General features: G+C 44.5%; 1 protein-coding gene across 1 annotated transcript in view; it reads left to right on the forward strand.

The window, feature by feature from the left end:
* The first annotated feature begins 3255 nt into the window (after nt 1-3255).
* The window catches only part of IL18 (interleukin 18), a 59622-nt gene continuing 50052 nt past the window's right edge, over nt 3256-12825 (forward strand). Inside the window, exon 1 of the mRNA XM_073603158.1 lies at nt 3256-3409. Coding sequence (XP_073459259.1) covers nt 3373-3409 — 37 coding nt within the window. The 5' untranslated portion in view covers nt 3256-3372. The remainder of the gene's footprint in view (nt 3410-12825) is intronic.

Raw genomic sequence — 12825 nt, forward strand, 5'->3', positions numbered from 1 at the left:
GTCGGAGTATGGCGGGGTATGTCGGGGTATGTCGGGGTATGGCGGGGTATGTCGGAGTATGGCGGGGTATGTCGGAGTATGGCGGAGTATGGCGGGGTATGTCGGAGTATGGCGGGGTATGTCGGAGTATGGCGGGGTATGTCGGAGTATGGCGGGGTATGTCGGAGTATGGCGGGGTATGTCGGAGTATGGCGGGGTATGTCGGGGTATGGCGGGGTATGTCGGGGTATGTCGGAGTATGGCGGGGTATGTCGGAGTATGGCGGGGTATGTTGGAGTATGGCGGAGTATGGCGAGGTATGTCGGAGTATGGCGGGGTATGCGGGGTATGGCGGAGTATGGCGGGGTACGTCAGAGTATGGCGGGGTATGTCGGAGTATGGCGGGGTATGTCGGAGTATGGCGGGGTATGTCGGAGTATGTCGGAGTATGGCGGGGTATGGCGGAGTATGGCGGGGTATGGCGGAGTATGGCGGGGTAATGCGGGGTATTGCAGGGTAATGTGGGGCTTTGCAGAGTATTGTGGGGGTATTGCAGAGTAATGTGGGGTATTCCAGGGTAATGTGGGGCTTTGCAGAGTATTGTGGGGGTATTGCAGAGTAATGTGGGGTATTCCAGGGTAATGTGGGGCTTTGCAGAGTATTGTGGGGGTATTGCAGAGTAATGTGGGGTATTCCAGGGTAATGTGGGGCTTTGCAGAGTAATGTGGGGTATTCCAGGGTAATGTGGGGCTTTGCAGAGTATTGCACAGCATTGCAGAGTAGTGGGGATGGCTGAGCATGGATGGATGGATGGCTGGATGTCCCACAGCGCTGCAGCCATCTATCCCCCTCTCCGCTCACAGTGTACCGATCGGTACACAGGAGGGGAGGAGAGGAACCCGCGTCATCAGATGACGCCGGTCTGTTTACATGTGATCGCGCCGTCATTTGACGGCGCGATCACATGGTAAACGGCCGCGATTAGCGGCCATTTACTGGGATCCGTGATGCGCCGGGTCCTCTAGACCCGGCGGTCACGGAAGTGTTCGGGTGCGCGCCCCAGGGGGCGCGCGAGAGGGGAATTCTGGGAGGACGTCATAGTACACCCTCCCAGAGTTATCCAACCGCCCTGCAGCCGTCATTCGGCTATGGGCCGGTTGGTAAGTGGTTAATATTTAATTCCAATTGACAATATCTATCTGTTGACTCCGTGAGACATACTTTGGATCCTTTCCGGCCGGAGAAATTCAGAGGAATGTTTCCCCGAGCGACAAGGGATATTGTGTTCTTGAACGTAAGGCGCGATTACCGCAAATATTTTTCTAACAGAACCATTTGGGCTCCCCTGAGTTATTTATATATATTAAGAAAAATAGTTTTATTGCCGTGTTGATGTTTTTAATAATGTGTGTGTGAAATATTAATCACCAGAAATCCCGGTTCTGTATGAAATTGTGTAAATATACTTGTAAATTAATTAAATTCAAATTATTTACTTATTAATTTTATTGGGAGATATTTATACATTGGTAAGAATTCCCTATATATTAATGAACTCAGGAAATTATTGTGGTATGTACTGATTATCCGAACAAGATTCACAATTCACAATTTTACCGAAAGGTTGGAGGCACTGAAAAAAAAAACCACTGAGATCTTAACCACTTGCCGACCGCCGCATGCCGATGTACATCCAAACTTTGGCAGCGGATATCGTTGTTATGGCAGCAGCTAGTTGCTATAACCCCGGTATCCCCATTTTCGTGCAGCGGTCGGCTTTAAGATAAAAGTGGTCTCTGCGGCCCCCCCTCCCACCGCGATCCGGTGCCCTCCAACGCTTACCGGAGCCGTCGTAGCGGCAGAGGCGATCGCATCCTTCTCCATGCTGTGCCTGGAGACGAGTGAGGCTAAGATGGCGCCCATTTGTCTCCATGACACTGCTGGGCGGAAGCAACGTCAAAACGTCACTTCCGCCCATACTTCTTTTTTTTTTTTTTTTTTTTATTATATTTTTTATTGAAAATTTTTTCAAAGATTTCAAGCACATGTGCAACAGCGATTGTACAAGCAGAAGTAGAAGTAAGTATAAACAAAGAAAACAAAAATTATGACAAACAATAATCAAAATAAAATCATAAAACATAAAATAAGTCAGTATCAAATAAATCATAAGAGAACACATAGCAAAAATTTAGAGCAAGGACAAGATATAGATATCTAGATATCATACGAGATCAGGTCTGTGTGGGGGGGCTTGGAGCTACACGACATCTGGCCCACCAGGGGCCTCAAAAACCTAGAAAGGTAGGTTAAAGGGCGAGCTATCCCAAGGGGCCCATATTTTATCAAACCTATCTGTTGTGTCCTCCACCATAGCCGTCAGGTGTTCCATTTTGCGTATGTCTTTAATACCTTGCAATAGCTGTTCCTGGGTTGGCACATTTTTTTCAATGTAATTTTTTTAAATGACTTTTTTTTTTTTTTTATTGCATTTTAGTGTAAATATGAGATCTGAGGTCTTTTTGACCCCAGATCTCATATTTAAGAGGTCCTGTCATGCTTTTTTCCAAAAGGGATGTTTACATTCCTTGTAATAGGAATAAAAGTGACACATTTTTTTTTCTTAAAACTGTGTAAAAATAAATAAAATCATGTAAAATAAATAATGAAAATTAAAAAAAATGTAAAAAAACCCCCGTCCGGACGAGCTCGCGCGCAGAAGCGAGCGCATACGTGAGTAGCGCCCGCATATGAAAACGGTGGTCAAACCACACATGTGTGGTATCGCCGCGACCGGTAGAGCAAGAGAAATAATTCTAGCCCTAGACCTCCTCTGTAACGCAAAACATGCAACCTGTAGAATTTTTTAAACGTCGCCTATGGAGATTTTTGAGGGTAAAAGTTTGACGCCATTCCACGAGCGGGTGCAATTTTGAAGCGTGACATGTTGGGTATCAATTTACTTGGCGTAACATTATATTTCACAATATAAAAAAAAAAAATTGGGCTATTGTCTTATTTTTTTATTCAAAAAAAGTAAATTTTTTCCAAAAAAAAGTGCACTTATAAGACCGCTGCACAAATACGGTGCAAAAAAAGTATTGCATTGACTGCCATTTTATTCTCTAGGGTGTTAGAAAAAAAAACAAAACGAGGCTGGTCCTTAAGTGGTTAATTTGAATTCCCCATATGTATTACTAAGATTCCATACCACACTCACAACAATTTGGAAAGAGAATGAGGTTATGTCATTATTGTTTTTACGCCCACAAGAGGGTGGTGCAGCCCTAGCCTATACTATAGAAACCATTCAGCCTGTTTACTCCACAGAAGAGCAGTCGTAACTTCCACATAATTATTCTTTTTTCTCTATCTCAGTCACTGAAATACATCATGTCGTGGGATTCTTGTGGGGAATTTCACATGTCTGGTGAGTTTTCACATTTTTTAAATGTTCATTTTGTAGTGATACTGAATATAGTCATTACCAAGCTGCTCATAGTAATATGTTTCATTGTTGACGTTGTACGTCCCTTGCAAAGAAGATTCCTTTTCTGTAGCATGTTTTTGTTCTTGCTTTACCATGACCACGTTGCACACAAGGACATGATTGGAGGCAACTGTAAGAAAACTATAGTAGTGTAACCTCTGATGAAATACACATGGGTTCCAGAGCATTCAACTGTTTGTCATTTTTTTTTTCAATATTTTTTTATTTAAATTTTAAAGCCGGACTGCAGGAATTTTTATTTTTTACATATTCCAGCTTGACTTGAAAAAGAATGCATATTCAACGAGCCACTTGTGGGGTTGAAAATCACTATAGTAGTCTGTGCTACATACAGTGAGAGCCATGATCTTGTGGGTTCTGTGTCAGTGGCTACCCCACTACACAATGACCACTGGTGGTCACTTAATCGGTACCTTAGCTATTCCTAGCGTGTCTTGTATTTTTTAAAATTGAATACAAGGTGTTCTTTTATTAGATGAGGAGGGGTAGTGATGTTATAATTATCATCTCATTAAACTGGAGAATGCCTGTATACATTGAAAAAAATCCAAACGTTCTATGAATGGCAGAGAGAAGTAATCTCATGTGTTTGGTGTGGAGAGGCGAAACCCCTGGCACAGAACCCAACCCTCCTGTGACTTTCCACTCACTAGAAATACTCCACTTAAACCTTTTTTACACACCTTCTTACAGATTGCATTTGCATTGGGTGGTCAAGGTGCGTTGGCAGCCCATTCTATAATGGGCTGCTTTAACTCAATGCACGTACTTGTGTGTTAACACACTGCAAAAATATAAATGGGTCCTAAAAAAATTCCCAGTGATACTGTCATGAAAGTCCTTTGTTCAGCCACTTCCTGTTAAAAGGCATACCTCCCAACTTTATGAGATGGGAACGAGGGACACCTGTTAATAAAGGTATGTAGGCATAGGACACACCCCCTTAAAGGAGAATTACACATAAAAAAAGATTAGTTAAACCCACAAGTGTTGTTTTGTTTTTTTTGTTTTTTTTACCACTACTATTCCTTTATACTGGCTTTTGGAATTTACAAATGTAGAAATTGGATGAAAGGTTTAGCACTGGGAAACACTTTTTGAAAGATAAATAGTGCATTTTATATACAACTATATGGATCAGACCAAAATAAGGGACAAATGAGGAGGAATGAGGGACAGAGGGACTTTGTTCCAAATCAGGGACAGTTGGAAGCTATGTATATCCAACTGTCCTTGATTTGGAACAAAGTCCCTGATGACAGCTATCACATGCACGTTTAGTTGAGATAGGGTTGCCACCTTTTCATCAGCCAAACCCGAACACTTTAGGAGCAATTTTTTTTTGTGTGTGTGCATTTAACACTATAGGATTATAAAAGACCTAGAGCACCTTTGGGTGCCCCAAGAGGAGTAGTATTGCAGCCCATGTAGTGTCCCGTGAGGAACAATGAATGTGGCCAAATTGTGTTAATAATGGGAGAAGTTTAAAGAATGTAGTTAAATCAAACAAGGTCAGTCGGTCCCCCCCCCTCCCCCCGGGTCAGTCTGTACCCCAGTACATCACCCCCCCCCCCCCCCGGGTCAGTATGTACCCCAGTACATCCCCCCAGGTCAGTCTGTCTTCCAGTATAATTCCTCCTTGGTCAGTATGTCCCCCAGTACATCTCCCCAAGGTCAATCTGTCCCCCAGTATAATCCCCCAGGCCAGTATGTACCCCAGTTAAAGCACCCCCCACCAATATAATTAAAAACACTGGAAGCCATTGGGAGGGGAGAGGGGGATAGGAAGACTGGTGCTGCATGGCTGCCACTGATGTGTCCGGGTTTCAGGTGGACTGATTATCACTATCAGTATATTGGTCCAGAGCAATGATGTGCAACCAATGCTTGAGCAAGTTGACAGGAAGTGGCTGAAATAGGCCAGAGGAGATTGTCTGCATTAAACTACAAAAATGCAAAGCTGCAGAAAAAAAAAGGTGATAGGTATTTGGCAGTACCAATGCTTGGTTTTAATAATCAATACAGGTAGTTTGGGGCAGCATATTTCAATTTACTTTTATGTCCCCTTAAAATTATATCTTACATCTGGCAACGAATGGAAAAAAAAAATGCATCTGCTTCTTTTTTGCAATGCAGCGCATGATAATCCAAGATATGTTTATTTGTCTGCTACTGTAGTAATACACTGAGGTGCAATTCAAAATGTATGGCACAGCAACGCATCACAACACGGCATTACTAATACTGCTGTAATGTGATAAAATGCGGGTTTTACTGCAATGCAAAAATGTAAAAGGGCCCTTAGGCTTCATGTACACGGGACATTGTTTAACCTCTCCTGAACGATTTAACTGGACAGCTAGAAACTGAAAACCTAAAAACATCCGTTTAGCCGCGTTTGCGCCTAGAAACGTTTTTTTTTAGTTTTTTTTTTTTTGTTAAAATGAAAACGTCTGTAAACGAAATGCTGCTAAATGCAAGTTACCGCGTTTAGCAGCGTTTACAAGCTGTTACAGGCGTTTTAAATTCCTCTGAACATGCGTTACAAAAAATGCTTCTAAACTCAACTGCCTAGAAATGACTATAAACGACCCTGTGTACTGTACTGATAAGATAACATAGAAGAGAGTTCAGGGGCAGCTGAAAAAAAAAGCCTAAAGCCCCATGCGCACTATCAGATTTTCTGCTGAGTTTTGTCTTCAGATAAATACCAAAACCATATAATAAGAGGTCAAACCTTAATGCTCCGTACACACGGTCGGACATTGATCGGACATTCCGACAACAAAATCCATGGATGTTGGCTCAAACTTGTCTTGCATGTCTTACAAAGTTGTCAGACAATCCGATCATTCTGAACGTGGTGACGTAAAACACGTACGTCGGGACTATAAACGGGGCAGTAGCCAAAAGCTTTTGTCTCTTAATTTATTCCGAGCATGCGTGGCACTTTGTGCGTCGGATTGTGTACACACGATTGGAATTTCCGACAACGGATTTTGTTGTCGGAAAATTTTATATCCTGCTCTCAAACTTTGTGGGTCAGAAATTCCGATGGAAAATGTGTGATGGAGCCCACACACGGTCGGAATTTCCAACAACAAGGTCCTATCACACATTTTCCGTCAGAAAATCCGACCTTGTGTACGGGGCATTAGAGTTTTAATTTGTATGCAATCAGGCAGGCCCTTGCACTACATGGTTGTGCAAAGGTACAAAATCTGGTAGTGTGTATGGGGCTTTACTGTAGGTTTATTGTCACTTCAACTAGTTTGTTTGGACCAAGCTGGCCCAAACAAACTATTTGCTACATTAATGCCCTGTACACACGGTCGGACATTGATCGGACATTTCGACAACAAAATCCTAGGATTTTTTCCGACGGATGTTGGCTCAAACTTGTCTTGCATAGACACGGTCATACAAAGTTGTCGGAAAAGCCGATCGTTCTGAACGCGGTGACGTAAAACACGTATGTTGGGACTATAAATGGGGCAGTAGCCAATAGCTTTCGTCTCTTAATTTATTCTGATCATGCGTTGCACTTTGTGCATTGGATTTGTCTACACACGATCGGAATTTCCGACAACGGTTTTTGTTGTCGGAAAATTTTATAGCCTGCTCTCAAACTTTGTGTGTCGGAAATTCCGATGGAAAATGTGTGATGGAGCCCACACACGGTCGGAATTTCCGACAACAAGGTCCTATCACACATTTCCTATCGGAAAATCCTACCGTGTGTACGGGGCATAACAGGTGTGCTCGCTAGGTGCGCTGTAATAGCTGTATGTGCCATTGGCTACATAAATTAGAGTCCTTTCACGTGAGCCTTAAATTCGTTTCATCAGTTCAATCACATTTTTTCCAAAGAAAAAACAAATCAATTTACAGTATCAGTTTCTCATCAGTTGTAAATCAGTTTTTTTTACATCCACTACCAACGAAAAAACAGACTGTTTGTCCGTTTACTTACGTTTTTTATCTGTTCCATTTTTTTTTAACTGAAAAAAATTTAATGACTAAGCGCTAACATTTGCGCGAAACACATCTACCTTTTTGTCCCCTGCTCCATCTGTTAACCACAGTCATATGAAGCTTCAATAAAATAATTTTTGGAAGTGCAGCCATCCGGAATCATTTTCTTATGTTACACAGCATGCAATCTGGGCTTCACCTGACTAGTGTGTGTGGGGATTAACCAGAGACTCACTCACCTGGAGCGGCTTTTCTTGTTTCATTGAAAAAAAAAATAGGGCTTTGATCTGTTCCAAAAACCGGATGTAAACGGATATAAATAGATGATCGTCCATTTACATACGTTTTTCATAGAGAAGCATTGCTGTCCGCTTTTTCATCTGTCAACGGATGGATGAAAAATGGATAAACGTAACGCTCAGTTTTTCAGGCCTACCTGATCTGGGACCTTGAAGTCTCCCCTATGGAGAGGCTGATGTCTGCTGACATGCGCCGCCATCTGATCCTATCCTGTCCACAAAATCCAGATGGATGGTGGTCCTATTTTCCATCTGTCTGGCGGATCTCATCAGATATGATTGGATGAAAACGGACAGGCGGTCTGTTTTCACCCGATTTCCCCATAGAGGAGAGCGGGTAGGGTTGCCACCTTTTCTTCACGACAAACCCGAACACTTTAGCGGTGCACGGCAATTTTTTTTTTATAGTATAAACTATACATATATTTTGCTATTAAATAAAATTTCTAATCATATGAAGTTAAGAACAAGAGTCCCCCTTTACATCAGAGTCCACAGAGTTCCCCTTTTACATCTGAACTTGCAGAGTTCCCTTTCACTGTAAGGGGGACTCTGCAGACTCTGATGTAAGGGAGAACTCTGGGGACTCTAACATAAGGGATGCTCTGGGAACCCTGATTTAAGGGGGAACACTGAGAACTCTGATGTACGGAGAAGACTCTGATGTAAGGGGAAACACTGTGGCCTCTGGTGTAAAGGGGAAATCTGATGTAAGGGGCGCTCTGGGAACCCTGATTTGCCATAGTGTACTTACTCAGAGGCAGGAGAGAGAAGGGGGAGACTTCAGTCACAGACAGGGATGGATGGTGAGCTCACTCACCCCTTGGCAGTCAGCACCTCTCATCCAGATGTATCTGAGGCTGCTGGAGTTCAAATTTCCAGCCCCAACTTACTTCCCTATTTTGAGGTATAGTGCCCGGGATTGGAGTGTGGGCAGACACAGAGGGGTAGGGGTGGCGGGAAGAGAGGCAGATTGCACCCTCTCTCCTGTCTGTGTGTGTGTTGGGGGGGGTTGTTAGTGCTGGCTTTGGGCAGTGTTAAAGAGTGTAACAGATACTCTCAGCTTAGACAACTGCAGCCAGCAACCCTGCTGGGAAGCCATAGTCCAGTCTAAATAATGTGTCCGGGTTTCAGGCAGTCTGAAACCCGGATGCATGATTCCAAACCCGAACTGTCCGGGTAAATCCTGGACAGGTGGCAACCCTAAGAGCGGGACTGTGTCTGTCTCCACTCTGCACACTGGGGCAGACAGGAGCTGTCATCCACCTGCTCAGTGGGGATCAGCAGAGCGATCCCCCACTAAGCAAGCGGATTCCATTAGGCTGAGGTACCCGTGTGAAAGGGGCCAAAGGGGTTTTATACAGCGCTGTGTGCCAGCACTGGGATGAGAACTTCCCGTCCCATTCCCTGCTTAGGTTCTTCTGATTGGCTGAGGCAGAGATTATGATGTCATCCTACTGCCTCTCCACCACAGCCAGTCAGAGGAAGCTTTGTCTTTATTCATAGGATACAAAGCTGTCTATAAATGGCTGAGCAGCCCTCAGCCCAACTCAGTTTTGTTCTGGGAGTGGGATGGGAAGTTCTCACCCCCCTGCCGGAACACAGGGGTAAATACTGTATGTAACTGATGCTACATGCAGTTTGTACAGCGCACCCAATAGGCATACCTGTAGCAAATAGTTTGTTTGGGACAGCTTGACCCAAATTAACTAGGTAAAGGGACAGTAAACCCGGAGTCACGCTTTAAACTTTTGGAGACTCTTGTCTATCTGTGCAATAGCTTGAAATGTGTGTTGGATAAGCCATAGACTCAGGGCTGCTTTTAGAAATCACGGGAGCCCCATACAGCCTACCTGACAGGACCTCCCCTCCCTAGCTGAAAGTGAATGAGGACATAGATTTATCATTCCCTTTCTCTACAGCCTCAGCTGCACAGAAGAATGAATTGGAAGCACTCTGAGGCTTCCTGTTCATTTACAAACTGCTTTTGTAAATGCTTCAGTGATGAATGGAAAAAGGAGTGATTGGTACCTATCGCTGACTGTGTTCATTCAGGAAAGGAATAGGCCAATAAATGACATCCCGCTGTGTGCCCGCAGCAGCTGTCGGTGAGAGAGGAGAGAACCCGGCAGCGCTGCGGAGGAAAGGGGCACACAGGGGGGCCCGGACAGCAAATGTCAAGGGAGCATGTACTAGAACCAATCCCCTTGCAGTGCAGCTGGAGGGAGAGAGAGGAGGAGAAGCTGGCAGCACTGCAGTGGGAAACAGAAGAGGATCAGTGTCTGCAATAAGACAGTACAGCCGGCCCTCCTGCTCAGCAGGTGATTAAGCCCCCTTTTGAACTGATGGGGTCCAGGCCCAGTACAGGGGGCAAGCTGTACTGATTTATTATTAGCGGCCCTGCATAGACTAGCTTGGTAAGTATTAAGCACTACAAATAGCAACACACCAAAAGTATTAGGCGCCAAGATAAATGAACCAAGGGGCTGGAGATATCTTTTTAGAACAAGTCCGTAGCTGCTAGAGAAAAAAAAACCTTGGAAGGGGTAGCGAGAGAAAACACATACCGATTGGCCTCTGTAAGCGCTGGGGACTTGAGCTGATCCCCCAAAGCAGGGCGCCCCCTCCCCCAAAGCACCCACCCCCCCATGTTGAGGGCAGGCGGCCTGGTACGGTTCAGGAGGGGGGGAGCCACTCGCCCGTCCCCACCCCCTTTCCTGACCAACCGGCTTGCGTGCTCGGATAAGGGTCTGGTATGGACTTTGGGGGGGGGACCCCACGTGCCTGGTATGCCCCTGAGGGGGAACCCACGCCAGTTTTTTATTTAAAATTTGGCGTGGAGTTCCCCCTCAAGATTCATACCAAACAGTGCCGGGCATTGGCGGGGATCCGAGTCGGATCCCCGTGCTTGTCGATCATCGGGAAAGGAAAAATCATTTTTCCTTTCCCAATGAGCAGCTCGGCGCTGTTATCCGCAGCTGACACAGTACACTGCGATTACCTGCAGTTATGTGCGGATAGCTGCGCTAAATCGCTCCTGGACGCAGTCAATTCTATTTTTTCTATCCGCACAGAACCGCATGTATCTAAATCGCAGCTAAACGCAGTGTGTGAATGGGGCCATAGGAAAGCATTGTGTGTTTTTAGCTGCGGTAGAAAATTAGAAAATTCGCAGATAAAAGCACCATTCTATCCGTCCGTGTGAAAGGGGCCTAATAAACTTGTGTGTTCTTTTGATCTACTGGGACTTTTTATAAATTCTTAGTGATTGCTATTTAACCTTATAATGGGTACTGCAAACCTTGTAGGAATACCCCTGGTATGGGAAATCAGCCCAAGTCCCTAGCACTCACAGAGACCAATTGATGTGTGTTTTCAAGCACTACAAATAAAACATTGTGGTCTCCTGTGTTTGCTACCTCTCAGCTGTCAGTGTGACATGATGCAATATCAAGATGTGTACAAGTCACAGATTATGCAATCCAGTCTGACCTCATCACTTCTGCTACTTCCGTTATGTGGGTGTATGGGTATCTCATTGTAATCGGAATGTTTACGCACTAATACAATAGTTCTTCCTTCCGTATCACCTATTATATAGTATAAATACACACTTGAGCACTGCAAAATTATAGTTCTTGACTAATGCTCCTATGTTATGGGAAAGCTTCTTTTAATTACCTAGCAAAAAAAAAAAACCAAGGGAGTTGAAAGCTGATACTCTGCAGAATTTTAGGAATGCAGTTTGGCCTCAAAGAATAGAAGATAGTTTTCGCAGTTATATCGTATGAGCACACAACTATGAAGAGCAAGGATGAGCTTCAGCGTGTTCACACACCCCACGTACAGAGCCTGCCAGGAAGTCGGCACGCCGCTGTGCTAATCACAGGCAGTGAGACATTTCCCAATCTATGCAGCCTCACATCGGGAAAATGTCTCAATGCCTGTGATTAGAGCAGCGCCGTGCCGACTTCCTGGCGGGCTCTGCACGTGGAGTTTGCGAACACGCCGGAGCTCATCCTTAATGAAGAGTAGCAACACACTCTCCAGAGATGGGGCTTTGGCCCCAACTTTCTGGGATGCATTGCTTCTTTATACAACCACCCACAGGCATACGTAAAGTACTCAAGCTTTAGCTCAGAATGGTTCCCTAATATGCGTGGTACTTGACAGGGCTGCCCACTATCCCCCTTACTTTTTGCCCTTGCAATTGAACCCCTTGTGCTCTTGGTTTGAACTAACCCAGACATTAAGGATCTAGAAATTGCCTCGACTCACCATAAGCTGTGTTTGTTTGCTGATGACGCTTTACTGTTTGTCACCTCTCCACGTACAACTCTCCCAAATTTATTTAAACTACTGAATTCTTTTGCTTCGGTTTCTGGATTAGAGGTCAACCCGTCTAAATCCAAGGCCCTCAATGTGTCTCTGCCCCCAGGGGAGCTCTCTTTTCTTCAAGAAACATTCCAGTTTCAATGGTCCACATCCTCAATACCGTATCTGAGAATCAAATTAACAAGCTGTCCCTCTCTCCTATATTGGGCAAATTATCTTCCGATGCTGTCGCATCTATCCTCTCTACTAGCCTCTTGGCAACCACACTGCATCTCTTGGTTAGGCCGTATCACGGCAGTTAAAATGATCTTACTTCCTAAAAAATTTTATACCCCTTTAGGGTTCTCTCTGTCTCAATCCCTTCTTATTTCTTTCAGGCTCTACAGGGTCGAGGATATATATATGTCTGGGATACAACTAAACCTAGAGTCCCTAGAGCAGTATTACTGCAGAACAAATTACATGAAGGCTTGGGGGTCCCTAATTTTCTCAGATACTTTCAAGCTGCTCAACATCCAAACGCTACATCCGAAATGCTGCTATGGGATGCTTTGGATGACACATATAGATCGTGGGCCTATAATCAACCCAGTAACGCAGCATTCGCTTACACTTTGGGACAAACTCCGCTGTTCATTTAAGCTTATTTCCCCTCACAGTCCACTCCTTTCTTTTCAAAACCATTCAGCTTTCTATCCAGCCTATTCCAGCCCAGCCTTTTTTCAA

This window comes from Aquarana catesbeiana, linkage group LG10, assembly GCF_042186555.1.
Source record: "Aquarana catesbeiana isolate 2022-GZ linkage group LG10, ASM4218655v1, whole genome shotgun sequence".
NCBI classification, from domain to species: domain Eukaryota; kingdom Metazoa; phylum Chordata; class Amphibia; order Anura; family Ranidae; genus Aquarana; species Aquarana catesbeiana.